At 40.7% G+C, this 20,488-nt stretch overlaps 1 protein-coding gene across 2 annotated transcripts; it reads left to right on the plus strand.

The window, feature by feature from the left end:
- The first annotated feature begins 1,676 nt into the window (after positions 1-1,676).
- LOC116896252 (zinc finger protein 728-like) lies at positions 1,677-19,275 on the plus strand. 2 transcript variants are annotated; one of them, XM_032897323.1, is made up of 5 exons: positions 1,677-1,756; positions 14,485-14,611; positions 15,064-15,159; positions 17,221-18,309; positions 18,393-19,275. In XM_032897323.1, the coding sequence occupies exons 1-5, from the start codon at positions 1,751-1,753 to the stop codon at positions 18,497-18,499; spliced, it is 1,425 nt and encodes a 474-aa protein (XP_032753214.1). In that variant the 5' UTR covers positions 1,677-1,750; the 3' UTR covers positions 18,500-19,275. The 2 variants fall into 2 exon arrangements, with proteins under 2 accessions (XP_032753214.1, XP_032753215.1); XM_032897324.1 differs by having other exon boundaries at positions 17,221-19,275.
- The last annotated feature ends 1,213 nt before the right edge of the window (positions 19,276-20,488 follow it).

A 20,488-nucleotide genomic window follows, 5' to 3' on the forward strand; every position in this document is an offset into this window, starting at 1 on the left:
AAGCACACCATAGCATCAGTAATAGTGTCAGGCATCTTTTTATATTGGAGTCTCTCCTTGAGATGAATCCCAAGTTGGGCTGGTCACTGGATATCCTTTCCCTCAGTATCTTCTCTATTCTTCTTCCTGCAGTTCTTTTAGACAGGAACAATTCTGGGTGGAGACTTGACGGTGGAATGACAACCTCTTCCCTCCATTTGATGTCCAGTCTTTCTGCTGGAGGTGAGCTCTACACATTCCCTCTCTCCACTGTTGGGCATTTCACCTAAAGTCCCTCCCTTAGAGTCTTGAGAGTCTCTCACCTCCCAGGTCTCTGATACATTCTAGAGGTTCTCCTCCCCAATACCTGATCATGTTCTACCTTTCCCTTCCCTCTCCTCTATTCCATCCAGGTCTGTCCCTTCCTCCCCCTGCCTCCTGTGATTGCTTTCTTCTCCCTCTCAAGTGGGATTGAATCATCCCCATTTGGGTCATTTGCTTGCTAACCTTCTTGAGTTCCCTGGATTTTATCCTGTATTTTTTAATTTCCTCAGTTTCTGTTGTTATGTCTCCCTTTTAATTTCTGATTTTGTTAATTTGGATACTGTCTCTGTAACTTCTAATTAGTTTGGCTAAGAGTTTCTCTTTTTTGTTGATTTTCTCAAACAATCTGCTTTTCGTTTTATTCTTTGTTTAGTTTTCTTTGTTTCTATTTGTTTCATCTTAGCCCAGAATTTCACTATTTCCTCCCAACTACTACTCTTGGGTGTGTTTTCTTCTTTTTGTTCTAGGGCTTCCAGGTGTGCTGTTAAGTTGCTAGTGTAGGATCTCTCCAATATCTTCATGAGGTCACTTTGCTCAGTCCTACATAAGCTTCCTGATTCCATATTTTTAAGTAAAGCAGGTCATGAAAGTATGGACTTTCCATTAGGTAGTAAGATACAATAAAATCCTTTAAAATCAGCTTTCTAGTAAAATAACTAGAAAACATCACCTTGAAAAGCTCAACTTGTTGGACCCGAAGGACCACCACCAAAGATCCTTTCGTCCCCAAATACCACCAGAGCCGAGATTTGATGCAATCAGCAAGAGGTTTATTAATAAACCAGGGTTCCTCAGCCTTCAAGCAGGAGAAGAAGAACAACCCCGTCCTACAGATACAGTCCACTTTTAAGCACAAAAAACACAGGAATGGGGATGGGTACATCGAGGCACACAAGGATTGGTTGGAACCATTTGCCCTTTAACTTCATTGGTACATTGGTCACAGTGTCTTTGGTGACTGGAGCAGTGCTGTGGTTTTGGGTGGTGGAAAGTCCCTGCTGGTCCTGCAGTCATGAGACTACCACCTGCTGGGTCATAGGACCACAAGGACAGGGGTGTAACTAGGTCAGAAAACCACAAATGGGTGGGTGAGGTGTAACCGGTGGAATTTCCCGGCATGGGAATTTTTCTTAGGGGAGGGGTGTAGCTTGTGGAATTTTCCTTTGGTTCCACAGACTCACAGGCTAACATCGTTGCTGCAGTCACAGGAGTCTTGGCTGCCCAAAGTCACCTACTCACAGATGGGCAGGAATCCTGGGAGTGAAACACCGGTTCATTGGGTTCCTGAAAGCTCTTACCACTGAATTGTGGGAAATGTAGTCCCGACCACTGTGACGTCATCAGACGGCAGTCCGTCCGTATCAAGTATCCGAGTTCGCTCTTCAAACTTAACTTCTCTCCAAAGTTAGACGACTGTACTGTTGAGCTCAGCATTTGGATCTCTGACATGGAGGTTGGTGTAGGGAGCAGCGCCGTTTTGCAGATCTGAGGAACTGTGTAGGGTGGCGGGTAGCACGCCGTGGGAGCTGACTTGGATTTGTTGTGAGACTAGGGAAGTTGTTGACCTGGAGGTGCTGTGCTGCTTAGACTGGACCACTGCCCTTGAGCACAGGTTTGAAGGGGAGAAGGTTGAAAACAACAGGATGGCCAAGGTAATCTGGGTCTGCTGGATGCCTGTGCTGAGATGCTGAAGGGAGCTCGCTCATCTTTACTGGGAAAATGTGCTCTGCCTAGCAGACCAGTGCTCACATGGCTGTAGTCAGTTTCTCAGGACCTACAGAACACGCGGACACCTAGCGCCCCCTATACTTTATGTCCTGAAGACTACTACTTGTTCGAGCTCACACAGCTTTCTAAAGTTCCTAGTGTTCAGGGACAGAGAGTTCTGTGAGGGTGATTGCTGTATATGGGATGTTAGTTCCTTTTCCTGTTAAAGTTATGGTTGCCTCGAATTGAATAAGAGACAACCCTGTCACCCGAATCATCACAATAGATGGCTATATAGCCACAGAACAATCTTGTAATTGGTATGAATCAGTGTGTGCAGAATCCAAATAACTGTGGAATTTGCCCCTCCTCTTAAAATCACTAGACACTAATACCTCAACAATACTGATTATGTGTTCTGTCCAAAATGTGGACTCCTTTTCAGATATGAGAGATGACTTGGTGTGAGGAGAGAAATGGAACTCATGACGAATGGGAAGGGCTGGAATGTCTCTGAAAGGGAAAGGACATATAGCCTTATTCTGGTCCTGTGGTTTTCTTCTGCCTATTTACATTATCAGCAATGTCTAAATTCCCTTAAATGTACTCTGCCCCTGTATCTGGTATGGCGAGCTTCACTGTTGCTCCCTGACTATTTCTAGAAAGATTTCCCCATGTTTTCACAAGGTTGTAAGAAAAAATTGGAAAGTTCTTGCACACTTGGGTGTCTTGTGATTTTCACATAGGTTCCTGTCGATGCAAAAGGCAGTTCCCCTCTTGAAGGGTTAAGATAATGACAAGTCCAGAACCTTTTGAGTGGCCATTATCTGAGAATATAGATTTAGTTTAATCTAAAGTCTTGCTTCAATGCGAGACATTTTCATGGTTTTACAGAATAAAGAATGTCATAAAGAAAGGAAGGTTTAAAATACGTTAGTGTGAGTCTGATAGAGGCATGTACTATGACACATGGGAGATACTCTATGCACCTAAGATACCTTCTGATGAGATTTTAGCTTTCTGACTGGTAGAAGCTCATGTTCGGCCAAGGCAGTGGATTGTGAGAGGATTTTATCTATTGTCACAAGCTGTGTGGTCCACTACAGAGTGAGGCAGGGACTGACTGTTCTGAAGGTAAAACCAGCCCAAGGTAGGACAGCTACCCCTGAACCTACACTATTCCAGGCTCTGCCCCCTCAATGAACATCCACCTGGCCATCCGTCTCTGCACACACAGACTCCTTCCAAGAGTTTTCCATTCACAGCCAAGAAGGTGGGATGTTTTGTTTGGTTTTGGTTTTGGTTTTTGTTTTTGTTTTTTCAGGATTTCTCCTCCACAGCCCTTCTGCCTATCTCAGGTGACCTTCCTTATATTGTCACACTTCATTGAAACCAAGTATTAGTGAACTGGAGACTTGCTTTTGGCATTCAAGTCTACACTCAGAAGCATGGGCTTCAGACCACCTTGTTCTGTTTACTGGAATTTTCAATGAGTTTGCAACCATGTCTAGAATAAATACATTTCCTAGTTAATGTTACTAATCTGTAGGAAAAATATAATAGTATATGAAGTTGAAATTACATGATAGCTTGTACATCAGAACACATTCCTTACAATGTAGAGAGGGTACATTGGCATGCTCATTTATAATTTACAGGCACCAAATATTCATATATATTTTAAATTAAACAACTCTGTGACATAAAAGTGAATGTAAGCCCTTTCAATCATCATTTCTGTCGTCTTGGCTTTTTGGGGACGATCCAGGAATCCTGGAGTTCAAAGTCATCCTTTCCTTTATAACCAACTCATAGGGAGCCTAAACTACTTGAAACCCCGTGTTTTAAAAAGATTATTTTTTTTCTCTCTTTTTCTTTTTCTTTTTTTAAATATAGAATAGTGTTTATTCAGGGCATGGGGAGGGGAGTTAAGAGGGTAGTAGGGCAGAGGAAGAGAGAGTAGAGAAAGGAGTAGAAGAGTAGGTCATGAACATGTGGAGAGAAGTGAGGAGGGCAATGAGGAGAGAAGGGACAAATCGGGAAGAGGGTAAGAGCAAGAGAGCGAGGGAGAACAAGAGCTAAAAAGATTCTTAAAACGTAGTTATTTTCCAACTTCTTCTGGGTGGTTTCAGTTCTCAGCACCAGTGAGGCCTGACAGAAATCCATCCAATTGACATCTTCTAATTATGAAAACTTGAAAAAGTGCTTTAAGAAGTTCTATGGGATGTATTTGAAATCTTAAATCTAATGTTTCACTAGCATCCTTTTGTTGATGACTTAGGGCTGGGGATTAGAGACTTGATTGCATTTACCATGTCAGAAAGGATTCCCCTCTGCCTGCCTTGACCATTCCTCTGTACTTACAGGGAATGTTAGTTATCTTTGCATACTCTTCTCTGTTATTTTCTGTCATGGCCTCATGGAGGTTACTTCTGAATTTACATCAATCTTTTGAGAACAGCATTGCAGTTCTACAGATGGGAAATGACAGTCACATCTACCACTTCCTTCCCATCTGTAGTCACCCACGTCTGGGCAGTAGAGTAAGCTGTCAGGGTGGGATTCCTTCCTTTCCCTCAGGGAGCAGTCCAGTCTCCTATGGTGTGCAGTCCTGCCCTTTTCTTCGCAGACTCTTTTCATTTCATCCGAGTGCTACTGTGAGTGATGGGATGAATGAAGGACTTACTGACTTTAACAGACTCAGGCAGGAACCTCGGCATGTTTGACAAGTTTTTCCGGGAAACTCTGAAGGAACAATGTGTTGGGTGATGTGATTCAGTTCCTTGTGATGGCTGTGTACATGTCAGAGGTCATGAAAAGAATATGAAACCTCATTTGTACTGGTTTTGGTAGAGATAAAAATGAGAAGTAAATAAACCTGAGATGCACATATTGCTACAATTTTCTGCTTTGAAGTATTTCTGTCAGTGAGTCCAAGGACACTTTGCTTTCTCTCTGTCTCTCTCTGTCTCTCTCTCTGTCTCTCTCTCTGTCTCTCTCTCTCTCTCTCTCTCTCTCTCTCTTTCTTTCTTTTTCATTGATTTGTGTATTTATTCATTTTCCATGTCAATCAAAGGCACTGGCTCATCTTCCAGTCCTTCCTCACATACTTCTCTCCATGTACTCCTTTTCTTTGAGAACAGGGAACTTTTCTCCCCTATCAACACCCGTTGGCACATTAAATCACTATAGGACTAGGCACATCCTTTCTCAGTGATGCCAGATAAGGCAGCCAAGATTGGCGATCAGGATCCACAGGCATGAATAGAGTCAGGAACAGCCCCCACTTCAGTCCTAGGAAGACCTGCATGAAGGCCTGGTGCCGTTCTGCTACAAATGTTCAGGGGAGGTCAGATGGTAGGTCCAGCCTGTGTATGCTCTATAATTTGTAGTTCCTCTCTATTAACCCCTAAGGGTCAAGGTTATTTGACTCTCTTGGTCTTTTGTGGAGTCCCTACTCTCTCCCAGTACCATAGTCCTTCCCCCAACTCTTCCACAAGACACCCCCAGCTTTGTCTGATGTTTGGCTGTAGGTCTCTGCCTCTTTTTCATTCAGCTGCTGAATGGATTTGGTCAGAGGACAGTTAACCCAAGCTGCTGTCTGCAAGGCTAGCATAGTATTATTAATTGTGTTAGGCATTGGTTCTTGCCCATGACAAGAGTCTCAGTTTGGGTTAATCAGGGGCTGGCCATTCCCTCAGTGTCTGCTCCTTCTTTCCCCCTGTACTTCTTGTAGGTAGGACAAATTTTGGGTTGAAGGTTTTGTTCCTGTGGACTAGTGTCCTTATCTCTCCAATGACAGTCCTGCCTGACTCCAGGAAGAAGCCACTTCAGGCTCCATATTCCCCACTGCTAGGTGTAGAGTGTGAGTCTGATCACCTAATCAGGAATGAACACTGAAGGTCCTGTTTCCCAATTGGTTCTCGATTGACCAACAAAGATGCTAGCATCCAATGACTTGGGGGAAGAGGTGGGACTTCCAGTTTCTCCTAGGCAGGCTAGCAGACCCAGTAGGGGAGAAAAAGATTAGCCTTGCTTTGGGGTAAGAAATAGCCCCCAGCCACGTGAGATCTTGGGCAGAGAGGCCATTGGCTGCTTCCCGGTGGGAGATTAGAAATGCAAGTAAAATGGATGCTGAGCTGGGACTAAAGGTGACTGAGAACTAAAGTTGAACTGGGAGGGAAAAGAAGGGCGAGACCGCTGAAGAAGGCTTAGAAGAGCCTGGCCATTGAGCTAAAGCATATTTAAAATAAGTTAATATGTATGTATGTTTCATCTGCAGATACAGGGTGGGTTCTGGTCAGGTGCTGGTAGCACGGTCTTCTGGGAGCTTAAAGTGGGGTAGCAGGAACTACATATTACAGCTAAGAACTCAGCTAGAGTCACAACTATAGATTCCCTGGGGCCTTTTGTATCCCTGATTTCAGACATGTCGCAGTGATACTTCCTTTGCCTTGGCTCTTCATCAAATTCCATTCACTCTTCTGACCTCCCAGGCTCTCGACACACTGACCCCTTTCCCCATAATCACCCATGTGCTTTCCTATTCCCTTCCCCCCCCCTTCTATCCTCCCTTGGGCCCTCCTTGTTTTTTTTAGCTTCTTTAGGTCTCTGGACCTAGCTTGGTTATCCTGTACTTTATGGCTAATATCCACTTATAATTGAGTACATACCATGCATGTCGTTTTGGGTCTGGGTAACCTCACTCAGGATGATGTTTTCTAGTTCCATCCATTTGCTTTCCAATTTCATGATGTCCTTGTTTTTAATAGCTGAGTAGTATTCCATTGGTCTATTGTGGGATATCAGAATTGTTTGCAGTTTCTGCCTTATATAATAAAACTGCTATGAACATATTTGAGCAAGTGTCCTTGTGGTGTGGTTGAAGATCTTTTGGGTATATGGCTAGGAATGGTATAGCTGGGTCTTGAGGTAGAACTATTCCCAATTCTCTGAGAAACTGCCAAATTGGTTTCTATAGCGGTTGTACAGGTTGGCACTCCCACAGCAGTGGAGCAGTATTCTCCTTGATCCACATTCTTGCCAGCATGTGCCTTTATTTGAATTTATGATCTTGGACATTTTGATAGGTATAGAGTCTCAGAGTCACTTTGATTTGTATTTCTCTAATGACTAAGGATGTGGAACCTTTTAACAGTGTTTCCTAGCCATTAGAGACTTCTGTTTAAGAATTCTCTGCTTAGCTCCATACCTCATTTTTTTTTTTTAAATTAGGTTACTTGGTTTGCTGGTGTCTAACTTCCTGAGTTCTTTATATATTTTGGACATTAGCCCTCTGTGGGGTGTAGGGTTGGTGAATACTTTTTCCCGTTCTATAGGCTTCCATTTTATCCTATTGACAGTGTCCTTTGCCTTTCAGAAGCTTTTCAGTTTCATAAGGTCCCATTTATTAATTGTTGATCTTACTGCTTGAGGCTCTGATGTCCTTTTCAGGAAGTTATCTCCTATATGAATTTATTCAAGGGTATCCACACTCTCTCTTCCATTAGGTTTAGTGTATCAGGTTTTATGTTGAGGTCTTTGATTCACTTGGTCATGAGTTTTGTGGAGGGTGATAATTATGAATCTTTTTCTATTCTACATGCAGATATACAGTAAGACCAGCACCATTTTTTGAAGCTACTTACTTTTTCCAGTGTATGGCTTTGGTTCTTTGTCAAAATTCGAATGCCCGTTGGTTTAATTCTGGCTCTTCTTTTTTATTCCATTCATTAATTTGCCTACTTCTACACCAATACCGTGCAGTTTTATTACTATTGCTCTATAATATATCATAAAATCAGGTATAGTGATAGCTCTAGAAATTCTTTTATTGTATAGGTTTGTTTTAGCTTTCCCAGGATTTTTGTTGTTTAACATGAAGTTGAGAATGGTTCCTTCAAGGTCTGTAAAGAATGGTGTTCAAACTTTGATCAGAAGTCCACTGAGTCTGTAGATTGCTTGTGATAAGATGGCCATTTTGTACTATGTTATCTTGCTTATCCATGACCATCAGACATCTTTTCATCTTTTATTATCTTCTTCAAGTTCTTTCTTCACAGACGTGAAGCTCTTGTCATACAAGTCTTTCACTTGCTTGGTTACAGTTACACCAAGGTATTTTGTATTATTTGTGGATATTGTGAAGGGGGTTGTTTCCCTGGGACACATTCCCAATTTTCCATTTCCTTCTCAGCCCATTTATTGTCTGTATAAAAGAGGGCAAATACTCGTCCTTTTTTGTATGTCTTCGTGTGGTTTAGGTATTATGTTGACCACTGCTGAGTTTGCCCAGAGTGGCTGCAGGCCAGCAGAGAATTTGGGTAACAGCTCCAAGATTACTTTTCAAAACCATATTCTTATTTTTTTACCTCCTTAATTACTTAAATAATTCTTTAAAATTTTGAAGAAGACCTTTACTCCCATTCTCTCTCTTCTTATGCTCCTAAACAGCATCCTGCAGGGGTTCATGGCCTTCATGACAGTAGAATAACAAGGCAGGGGAGGTTGAAAGCAGTTTGCCCAACACAACTAAGTAGAATCTGTTTTGTTTAATCGTGGAGACTCTGACCCCCACATGTTCACTTTAGGCATATTTGTGAATGTCGATTAGGTGAAAGCTCTTCTAGTGGTAATTACCTCAATCCTCTAGGCACAAGAAAGCATACATAAATCTCCTGAAGGACAAAGGTAGCTAAATACAGATCATATGTGACCGAGAGGGTACTCACTGTCAAGTCTATAAAGATAAGTTCTATAGGTTGAGTAGAAAAACAGGTTTAAGTGAGTAATAAAAAGTAATTACAAGAAGCATCTTGGAGGATAGTGAGTGGCATTAGAGTTTCTTGCCACAGAGGTAGAACAAAGGTCAGCAGAGTAGAAATCCCCTTTCAGTTTGTATGGAAAACAGGTTTTACATTCCTTCCCTTGAAGGAACAACTGTCCAGTCCTACATTCTCTAGCACTTTCAGCATAAAAGCATACTGGAGTTTGTTCAAGGATTTTCCACACCTGTTGATGTGATCATCTGATTTTAGTCTGTAAGATTATGTCACTGTCACATATTCTATTTATTGACTTGTGTATGATGAACTATCCCTGCATGAAAGCCAACTTGGTCATAGTAGATAATCTTTTTGGCATGTGTCTGTATTCTTTTTGCAAGGTTTTTTCCCCCAGTTTGTTTAGAGCACCTTGAATCTGACTTCATTATGGATATTGGCTACTAGTGCTCTTTTGTTGTTGTTTTTGTTTCTCTCCCTGATTTTGTTATTAAAGTGATAATAGCTTCATAGAAAAAGTTCTTAAGTGCACTTTTTGTTCACTTATTTATTTAATGGTTGAAGGATTGGTTGTAGATCTTTGCCTCAGAGAATTGTTTCGAATCCCTCTGGACATAGAATTTTCTTTTAGCTGGAAAACTTTATTACAATTTTTTTCTTTCTTTTTTTTTCTTTTTGGTTATTTTCACTTCAAATGTTATCCCTCTTCCCAGTTTCCTCTCCAAGAGCTCCCCAAATCCCTCTTGCGCTTCCCCCATGAGGGTGCTCCTCAATCCACATGGCCACTCTAACCCCACCACCATAGCATGCCCCAATACTTGGGCATCGAGTGGTGTTCACAGGACCAAGGGCCTCCCCTTTCTTTGATGCCAGACAATGCCATCCTCTGCTACATATGCAGCTGGAGCCGTGGGTCCCTCTATGTGTATTCTTTAGTTGGTGGTTTAGTCCCTGGGAGCTCTGGGGGATCTGATTGGTTGATATCGTTGTTCTTCCTATAGGGTTGCAAACACCTTCAGCCCCTTCAGTCCTTCCCTTAACTCCTCCATTACAGTTCCCATGCTCAGCCCGATGGTTGGCTGCAAGCGTCCACATCTGTATCTGTAAAGCTCTGGCTGAGCCTCTCAGGAGACATCCATATCAGGCTCCTGTCAGCATGCACTTCCTGGCATCCGCAATATTGTTTGGGTTTGGTGGCTGCATATGGGATGAATCCCCAGGTGGGGCAGTCTCTGGATGACCTTTCCTTCAGTCTCTGCTCCACACTTTGTCTTATTTCCTTTAGACGGGAGAATTTCTGGGTTAAAATTTTGAGAAGGGGGTTGGGGATTTGGCTCAGTGGTAGAGCGCTTGCCTAGCAAGCGTAAGGCCCTGGGTTCGGTCCCCAGCTCCGAAAAAAAGAAAAGAAAAAAAAATTTTTTTGAGAATCCCTTCACTCTGCCTGACCTCTGGATATAGTCTCTACAGGTTCTCTCTCTCTCTCTCTCTCCTTTGTTGGGCATTTAGCTAATCTCATCCCCCTTGATTTCTGGGAGCCTCTTGCTTTCCTGATGTCTGGATTTTCAGTGGCTCCCCTCAGTTCTCCATCCCCCATTATTACACACTTCTGTTCAATTTCCTGATCCTCTGTATATCCTCCCTGTCTACTCCCACACCTGATCCTGCTCTCCCTTTATGCCCTCCCCCTCCTCACTTCCTCCCAAGTCCATCCCACCCTCTACTTCCTGTGATTATTTTGTTCACACTTCTAAGTAGACCTGAGGCACTCACACTTCAGCTTTCCCTCTTAACCTTCGTGTGGTCGGTAAGTTTTATCATAGGTGTTTGGAGCTTTTTTCCTAATATCCACTTATCAATGAATGCATACTATGTGTGTTCTTTTGTGACTGGGTTACCTCACTTGGGATGATATTTTCTAGTCCCTTCCATTTACCTGTGAATTTTATGAAGTCGTTGTTTTTAGTGACTCAGTAGTAGTCCATTGTGTAAATGTACCACATTTTCTGTATCTATTTCTCTGTTGGGGGACATCTGGGTTGCTTCTGGCTATTATAATAAATAAGGCTACTATGAAAATAATAGTGGAGTATGTTTCCTTGTTATATGTTAGAGCATCTTTTGGGTATATGTCCAGGAGTGGTATAGTTGGGGCCTCAGGTAGTACTATGTCCAATTTTCTGAGGAACCTCCAGACTGATTTCCAGAGTGGTTATACCAGCTTGCAATCCCACCAACAATGGAGAAGTGTTCCTCTTTCTACACATCCTCACCAGCATCTGTTGTCACCTGAGTTTTTGATCTCAGCCATTCTGACTGGTGTGAGGTGGAATCTCAGGGTTGTTTTGATTTGCATTGATGCCATAATACTCAGTAAAATTCTCACAAACTCAATCCAAAAACAAATCAAAACTATCATCTATCATGATCAAGTAGGCTTCATTCCAGGGATGCATCATGGTTCAATATATGGAAATCCATCAGTATAATCCACCACATAAGCAAACTCATGGCAGCCAAGGAGCAGCAACCCTTTCCAGCATGGGTGGCGGTGGAACAAGATGATGCTCACACTTGCTGGACTTAGACAATCACTAGTGGCCAGGCATGCGTCAGACCAGATTGAAAACATGGTGCCTGTTATGGATCAAATCATTAAGGTAACCTTCAATGCTAACTTTCATACCAGTCTCCAATGGAACTTCAGATCTCAGCAAACAGAAATATATGTGGTACCAGGAGAGACTGCACTGGCATTTTATAAAGCGAAGAATCCTACTGACAAACCAGTAATTGGGATTTCTACATACGATGTTGCACTGTTTGAAGTCAGACAGTATTTCAACAAAATACAGTGCTTCTGTTTTGAAGAACAAAGGCTTAGTCCACAAGAAGAAGTAGATATGCCAGTGTTTTTCAACATTGATCCTGAATTTGCAGAAAAATCCAAGAATGGTGAATGTCGATCTCATCACTCTTTCTTACACTTTTTTTTGATGGTAAAGAAGGTCACGAGTTGCCAGTTCTAGGCTGTAATTGAAGTAGCTCCCAAGACCTGCTTCAGATTTATGATTTTTGGAAGATCATTTATTGTGCTTTCTCAGAAGAGAAGCATTCTACAGTAATATATTTCGAAAACATGTATTTTAAATGGTTTTTACCTTTCTTTCTTTGCAACTTCCTGTATCCCACTTAAGAATGAGAAAACAAGTTCAAAACTCCATCTGTGGTGAAAATATGCTGCTATCCTATGATGCTGAAGGGCAGGAAATGAACATTGCTCTGTTTTAAGTAATAGAATATGAATGTTGTTCATATTGCAAGCCTGAAGAGTATATAACTGTCCAATGTACCACAAGTATGACTATTAAAAACTGCATCATGGGTCAGGGAGGTAAATTAGTGGGTTAAAGTGTATTGGGAGGGAAAGTAGAGAAGTACAGAGGGCCTGGAAATTGAATATAAACATGTAGGACTGGAGGACAGGTAACTGGGGAAAGCCACTAGAAAGTCCCAGACACTAGGAAAGTGAGAGGCTCCCCAGATCCAATGGTAGTGATTTTTATCTGAAATACCTAACAGGGGAGATACTCCCTATAGAGGCCACCTCCAGTAGATAGATACAGCCCCCAGTTGAGCGATGTGGCCACCCATACATTTCAAAATTGTTAACCCAGAAATGCTCCTGTCCAAAGGAAAGACAGTGACAAAAAAATGTAACAGAGACTGAAGGAAAGGCCAACCAGGCACTGCCCCACCTAGGTATCCATCCCATTGGCAAACACCAAGTACCCACACTGTTACTGACACCAAGAAGTACTTGCCTACAGGAGCCTAGTATGGCTGTTCCCTGAGAGGTTCTACCAGCACCTGACCAATACAGATGCAGATACTCACAGCCAACCATCAGATTGAACCTGGGGACCTCAATGGAAAAGCTAGAAGGAGGACTGAAGGAGTTGACAGTGATTGCATTGACATAGGAAGATCAATATCAACTAACTGGACCACCCAGATTTCCTAGGGACTAAATCACCAAAGCATATACTTGGAGGGAGCCATATCTCCAGGTACAAATGTAGTAGAGGTTGGCCCTATCCGACATCAATGGGCAGGGAGGCCCTTAGTCCTGTGGAGGCTTGATGACCCAGCGTAGGGGGATGTTAGAGCAGTGAGGCAGGAGTAGGTGAGTGGTTGGAAGAGCACCCTCATAGGGGCAAAGGGGAGGGGGAAGAGGGGGGATGAAATGGAGGGGGTTGTGGAGGGGTAATCTGGAAAGGGAATAACATTTGAAATATAAATGAACAGAATGTTTAATAAAAACTTAAAAATAAAAAATAACCAATCAGGCTGTGTGTCAGCCTGTAGAGCATTTTCCTAGTGCATCAGATGGAGCATAGCACAGCCTGATATACAAGGTACTAACTCAGGAACGATATCCCTGGATTCTATAAAGAAGCAGGCTGGGCAAGCCATTTATAGAAAGCCTATAAGCACAACCCTGCCATCATGTCTAAATCATCTTCTGCCTCCCAGTTCCTGTCTTGTTTAAATCCCTGTCCTGACCTCCTTCAATAATGAACCATGCTGTGCTGAGGAAGTGCAAGCCTAATAAAACCTTTCCTTACCAATCTGATTTTTGGTCATGGAGTTTCATGGCAGGAATAGAAGCTCTCACAAGGGCATGTATGTGTTTATATTTTGTCACCACTCGTGTCTAAGTGATTATCTGATCCTCTCTAATGAGTTATAGACAATTGTCAGTGGCCATGTAGCGTCTAGGAATCAATCCCATGTCCTTTGGATATATAGCCAGTGCTCTTAACTACTGAGCCATCTATCTCCCTCCTGACATTTTTATTTGCACTTGTTCTCCATTTTATGGTTCTTAAAAGCATCATACCATAGGAGTTTCTAGGATCTTCTATGATCCACTCCACTTAGAGATGATTCCTGTGTTGCAAACAGTACCACATCAAGTATATTTTAGGATTCTTCTTTACCTATATCAAAAGTGCTTCCAGCTCTCCTCTCACTTAGGGTATCCTTCAGAATTATATGCAGAAGCACATGATGCCACATTGCATTTATGTTATTATTGGCATTTATAATTAGTATAATGTGTAAGTTAACCATAGTCATTTCTATCCCAGTATAGTTTCCAAACGAATGAGATTCAGGCTATGATTTATTTATTTGGCATTTGCTTAATTACTGGGGTATAGATTACTCCTAATCTATTTTTCTAAAGCTAGACTGGCTACTTCCTCATTTGTGCTCCCCAAATTCTTGCTGTGTAAGTCTTTCCCGAATTATTTCTGTTCCATTAGTCTGTCTGGGACAGGGGTGGGGACAATTCACTTGGGCGTTGCTGCTGATCTATCCTGACTACTGAAGACCTATCCTCACAGCTTTCCTTTCCCTTCCTATTTCTCCTCCTCATTTTGGACCCTACCTGTGACCCCCAATCTAGTCATCGAAGCACTGCCTACCTCTATCCTCCTTCAGAATTGACTATTGCCAGTTTTGTTTAACCTATATTTTAAATTGGGAAGCCACTTTTACACAAAAATTGCTGGTGAACTTTTGGTAATTTACTTGTCTTGGGGCAACTAGATATTGAGGTAGAATATTTAGCATTTGAATACATGGAAGCACCATACCAATTGTCTTTTTGAAACTTTTTTTTTTTCAGGATATGTTGTCATTCTGGGATGTGGCTATATATTTCTCTGGAGAGGAGTGGGAATACCTGGGTCCTGCTCAGTGGAATTTATACAGGGACGTGACATTGGAGAATTACAACAACCTTGTGTTTCTGGGTGAGGATACCTTCCATGACGAATTTTTAATTTTCAGCATGAAAGTTGCTCCCTTTGTACAATATCTCATGGGAACTTCCACGTCCATCAGTGATGTTCATAGGGCTACTTTTAAAGAAAATAAAAATTATTCATATAGCTTAGAACGATTTCCTCTTGTGTTCATACCTCCCTCTTAAAGGTACCATTTGTATTAGAACATAAGTGGTACACCTCGAAGAGCACGTCACACGTTTCAGTCATAAAAGTTCTCCTTGTAACGAGGGGTGTGAAGCTCAGGACCTGCAATTTCCAACTTCCTCCTAAGGATTCTGCCTTGCCCATCAGAAAACACATGAGAACCAGCGCTCTATCCTCCTTCGTTATATCTTCTCATTCCTTATTCACACAGTCCTGGAGGGACATTTTATTTTACCACTGTAACAGTGTTGTTCCACTTTTCCCCCAAACAGGTCTTGCTTCCTCTAAGCCATACCTGGTCACATTTCTGGAGCAAATAGAGGAGCCTTCAGTTGTGAAGAAAGGAGAGGTTACCACTATGTATTCAGGTATGTCAGAAGGAGGGTATCAGAGAACAGAGTGGAAAACTCTAAGAGCTAACATAAATCCTTTGAGACACAATATTCTAGTATAAATCATCTTTTTTAAATGTTTTTTTTTACTTATTCACCTTACATCCAGCTCACTGCCCCCCTCCTGGTCACCCCTTCCCATAATTCTTCCTCCATCTGCCATCCTCTTCTGCTCTAAGCAGGTGAGCATCCCCCTGGGTATCCCCCACCACCACCCTGACACTATATGACTCTGTAATGCTAAGTGCTTTCTCTTCCACTAAGTTCAGTCATGGCAGCCCAGCTAGTAGAGTATATTTTACATATAGGCATCAGCTTTCGGGATAGCCTCCTTTCTAATTGTTTAGCATCTATATAAGATCAAGTTGCACATCTGCTACGTATGAACAAGGAGGTTTAGGTCTAACTGGTGTTTGTTCTTTTGTTGGTGGTTCAGACTCTGACAGCCCCAAGGATCCAGATTAGTTGACTCTGTTGGCCTTCTTGTGGAGTTCCTTTTCCCTTCCGAGCCCATCATCTTTCCTCCTATTCATCCATAAGAATCCCCAAGCTCCACCCACGGTTTGGCTTTGGGTGTCTGTATCTGAGTCAGCTGCTGCCTATTAGAAGACAACATGCTCATGTCATCTTTGAAGATCTAATCTTCTGTCTTTTTCTGCCAAAGAAAGATATAATCTAACATTTAGGATGCTTTGAGTCTTATTAGCTTTGTTTTCTTCTACTATGAGATTAACCTACATTTCCCATAACATTGAAAGCTCTGTCATTTCTATGTAATCTTTTACTTGGGTACTTTTTTTTTAAATATATGTGCATGCATTTTTTTAAGAGTGATGATTTTTTTCTATCTTTCTTCCTGGCTAGCTCCCAAATGAATGAGACAGAGACTTAAGATTTATTTGGTAGGCAGCAGCTTTTGGGATAGCCTCCTTTATAATACAGTTACTACACAATTAATAATTAAGTCAATCCTCTAAGGTAATCTGGCTACCTCCATGAATTTTAGTACTGATCTGGCTCTCTGAGCTTCACATGTTTCCTTGATATCTCTCTGGACCCCTTCCTTATATTAAACCCACCCCCCTTTCTTCTCCTTTTTCCTCCTCCTCCTCTCCCACCTCCTCCTTGTTCTCCTTCTTCCCGGGAGTGTCAGATGTCCAGCATATTCTCTCTTCAGCCCAGGCATTGGCCAATTAACTTTTATTGAGAAGTTAGAGCATAAATGGGGAACAATGTTACCTAAACATAAGATGGGAGAATCTTAGACTAAACAATGCAATGCCTTGTCTGGATGGTACAAACATATAGGGCAGAGAAATCAGCATTTGACTACTAAATGAATAATTTTTATATAATGCACAAAACAATTATGCCTAAAGATATGCATAAAACTGTCTTGAATCTTTATTTAATGTTACCAAGGAAAGTCTTCTTAAGTTGCCTAACTTTCATAACTTCTAAAACTAAACTCTATACTTAGACTATATATAGATATATTATAATGTACAATATATAAATATTGTATATTCAGGTGCCTTCTATCTTAGACTAATTTATACTTAGTTTTTTTTTGTTTTTTTTTTTTTTGGTTTTTTTTTTTTCGGGGCTGGGGACCGAACCCAGGGCCTTGCGCTTCCTAGGTAAGCGCTCTACCGCTGAGCTAAATCCCCAGCCCTATACTTAGTTTTTAACTACTCAAAAAATTTCTGTATTTGATTAAGGGTCTGATTTGTATTTGCATTTTTCCATTATGATTTTTCTTAGTTGATAGTATGCTTTCTTTAAATGTTTGATTTTGATTATTCCTTTGCTTCCTTGTTCTACGTTGTCATAGTCTTGTTCCATTGATGGAAGGATACATGAGTTTCACTTATTCTATGTTTTAAATTAGTCTTCATTGAGTACAGGCATAGAAATTCAAATGTAGCTTATCATTTATATAGACAAATACAAGTATGAGTATATGGTTTTTTTTTAAATAACCAGTGTAAATATACAGATGTTTATTCTGTTCAATTCTCAACCTTTACTCACCAGGGAAAAAATGTTATACCTGCAAAGACTGTGGGAAAGTTTTTGAGGAGAAAAAAGTATTTCAAAGTCACTACAGACTTCATGTAAGAGTGAAAACCTACAAGTGTGAAGAATGTGGCAAGTCCTTCCGTTTTCCGTCATTACTTTCTAGACACTACAGAGTTCATACAGGAGAAAAACCCTACAAGTGTGAAATATGTGGCAATGGCTTTCCTTATCCTTCAAGGCTTTCCACCCATATGAAAACTCATACAGGAGAGAAACCATACCAGTGTGAAGTATGTGGGAAGGCCTTCCATAATCCATCAATACTTTCTATGCACAAGAGAATTCATACAGGAGAGAAACCCCACAAATGTGAAGAGTGTGGCAAGACTTTCAGAGATTCATCAATACTTTCGGGGCACAAGAGAATTCATACAGGAGAGAAACCCTACAAGTGTGAAGTATGTGGCAAGGACTTCTATTTTCGATCAAAACTTAATATACACAAGAAAATTCATACAGAAAAAAATCTCTACAAGTGTGAAGTATGTGGCAAGGCCTTTGATAATCGATCAAGGATTTCCAACCATATGAAAATTCATACAGAAGAGAAACCATACAAGTGTGAAGTATGTGGCAAGGACTTCCATTATCTATCCAAACTTTCTAAACACAAGAAAATTCATACAGAAAAAAATCTCTACAAGTGTGAAGTATGTGGCAAGGCCTTTGATTATCGATCAAAACTTAATAAACACAAGAAAATTCATACAGAAGAGAAACCATACAAGTGTGAAGTATGTGGCAAGGCCTTCCATTATCTATCCATACTTTCTAAACACAAGATAGTTCATACAGAAGAGAATCCCTACAAGTGTGAAGTATGTGGCAAGGCCTTTGATTATCCATCAAGGCTTTCCGACCATAAGACAATTCATACAGGAGAGAAACCATACAAATGTGAAGTATGTGGAAATGCCTTCTGTTATTCATCATCACTTCGTAAACACAAGATAATTCACACAGGAGAGAAACCCTACAAGTGTAAAGTATGTGGCAAGGGCTTCGATTATCGATCGAGACTTTACAAACACAAGAAAATTCACAGAGGATCAAAACCTTAAAATTATGATGTATCAGTCAGTTCCTTAGAACTTTCCAGCTTCTTTCTCCTCATTTGATAACTCATTCTGGAGAGAAACCATACAAATGTGAAGAATGTGGAAAAGCCTCCTCTACAAAGTCGTACCTATATCTACACAAATTAACTCACAATATAGAGAATATTTACAAATGAAAAAATTATGTCAAAATGCTCAACAATAAATTAGGGATCATCAAAGAATTCATTTGGAAAGAAACCATACAAATGTAAAAAAATGTAGCAAATACTTTAGAAGTTCCATAGCATGATCTGAACACAGAACTCTTCATATTGGAGATACACTCCACATGTAAAGAATGGGGCAAACACTATTATTATCAGTCTTCTTGCCTTAAAGAACATCAAAGAATTCATCTGAGAGAAACCACATAAGTGTGAAGAATGGGATTCTTTTGGACTTACTCAAAATTTGGGAAAAACCTCATAATTCATACTAGGCTAAAATGCCACAAGTGTAAAAAATGTTGCAAACCCTTTAATAAGCCTTCTTACATTTTTCAAATCAAGGTAGTTCAAACTGGAGTGAAATAATATAAATGTTAAAATGTCCATAAAATCTTAACACTTTTCCAGACCCTAAAAGTTACCAAAAGCTTCATGGTGAATGGAAGCCCTATAAGTTTGGGGAACGTGGTAAAGTTTGGAATCATTCATACAATCATGTCAAGAGTGGAGTTGTTTGTTAGTCTGTGTGTTTGTTCTTCTGGGTTTGGGGCAGATTCTTGCTTTCTTTTGTTTCTTCTGTTTTAGAATTGAAACACTTGTTCTATACCAGTTTGTAGAAAAATAGTCACTTGTTTTTATGTTGTAGGGGCACACAGTTAAGAGATTGCCTTGAGTCTCACATGACACTTGGAGTATGGTCTTTTATAGTATTGTAATTATTAAATACTTTGTGGACCTTTCAAGTTGTAGCCTATTTTACTTATGAAGTGAAGGTAAGGTTGGGGAAAGGGAAGGAAATATTATTATTTAAATCTTTTTGGAGGGTCTGGACAGATGACTCAGCAGTTAAGAGCACTGACTGCTCTTCCAGAGGTCCTGAGTTCAATTCCCAGCAACCACATGGTGACTCACAACCATCTGTAATGAGACCTGATGCCCTCCTCTGGTGTGTCTGAAGCTACAGTGTACTCATGTACATAAATAAATAAATATATCTTAAAAAAAAATAAAGCTTTTTGGACAGAGCTAGCATGTTGACTTTGGGAACAAACTTAATTGACAACAAGGTCCACACCCATGTTAGTATTCCCAGTACCAACAAAATAGAAAGAGGTAATTATCTCTGAAGGTTGTCCTCTGATCTCAATGCATGGACCCTCACACAAGCATATGTGCCCAGAAAAAGTAAACTTAAATTATGTTCTTAAATTGACTTTGTGTTTTACATAGACAAGGATCAAGAAATAACTCTTGTATCTCAATTGTTAGTACCATGAGTTCTATAATGATTTGAGAGGCAAGCCTCTGGTTGATTTGTAGGATTTACATTGATTAGTTTAATTGATTTCAGAAGATCTGTTGATTTTGATTGGAAGCATCTGATTGACTGAAATGCTGTATTATAAGAAAATACCCCGAGAATAGCTATTCATCTATCTCCTGCTTCGTGACTTTGGATGGGACATGACCAGCTACTTTAAATTTCTGTTGTTTTAACTTTCTCACCACATGCTGTGTTTGGAATAAGAATTGCCCTAAGGACTCTGGAAAAGGATTAAGATGTGTGGCATCAGTGGAGTAAGTGGTCACTGAGGGTAGTATTTGAGATTTCAAAAGCTCCGACCCAGTATCTCTCTCTTCATACAAACTATAAATCAGTATGTGCTATTCTCAGCTACTTCTCAAGCACCATGTGTGCCCGCATTCCACCATCTCCCCTAGCTTGCTTCCCCCAATAATAATGAACAAATCTCTGGAACTGTAAACAAGCTAATTAAATGCTTTTTTTATAGGAGTTTTCCTGCTTTGGCGTCTCTTCATAACACTAGAACACTGAGTAAGGATCCATGGTAGATGGTGACTTTGAACTGTGATCCAAATTAAACCCTTAAAGTTACTCTTGTGTGCATATTTTATCATTGCCATGAGAACATTTACTAAATCTTCATGCCAAGT

Source organism: Rattus rattus, chromosome 3, assembly GCF_011064425.1.
Source record: "Rattus rattus isolate New Zealand chromosome 3, Rrattus_CSIRO_v1, whole genome shotgun sequence".
Classification (NCBI taxonomy): domain Eukaryota; kingdom Metazoa; phylum Chordata; class Mammalia; order Rodentia; family Muridae; genus Rattus; species Rattus rattus.

Excerpts from the sequence above, each read along its gene's own strand:
- LOC116896252 (XM_032897323.1), top strand. Across the intron at positions 14,612-15,063 it reads CAACAACCTTGTGTTTCTGG|GTCTTGCTTCCTCTAAGCCA; the intron begins GTGAGGATACCT and ends TCCCCCAAACAG. Across the intron at positions 15,160-17,220 it reads GGTTACCACTATGTATTCAG|GGAAAAAATGTTATACCTGC; the intron begins GTATGTCAGAAG and ends TTTACTCACCAG.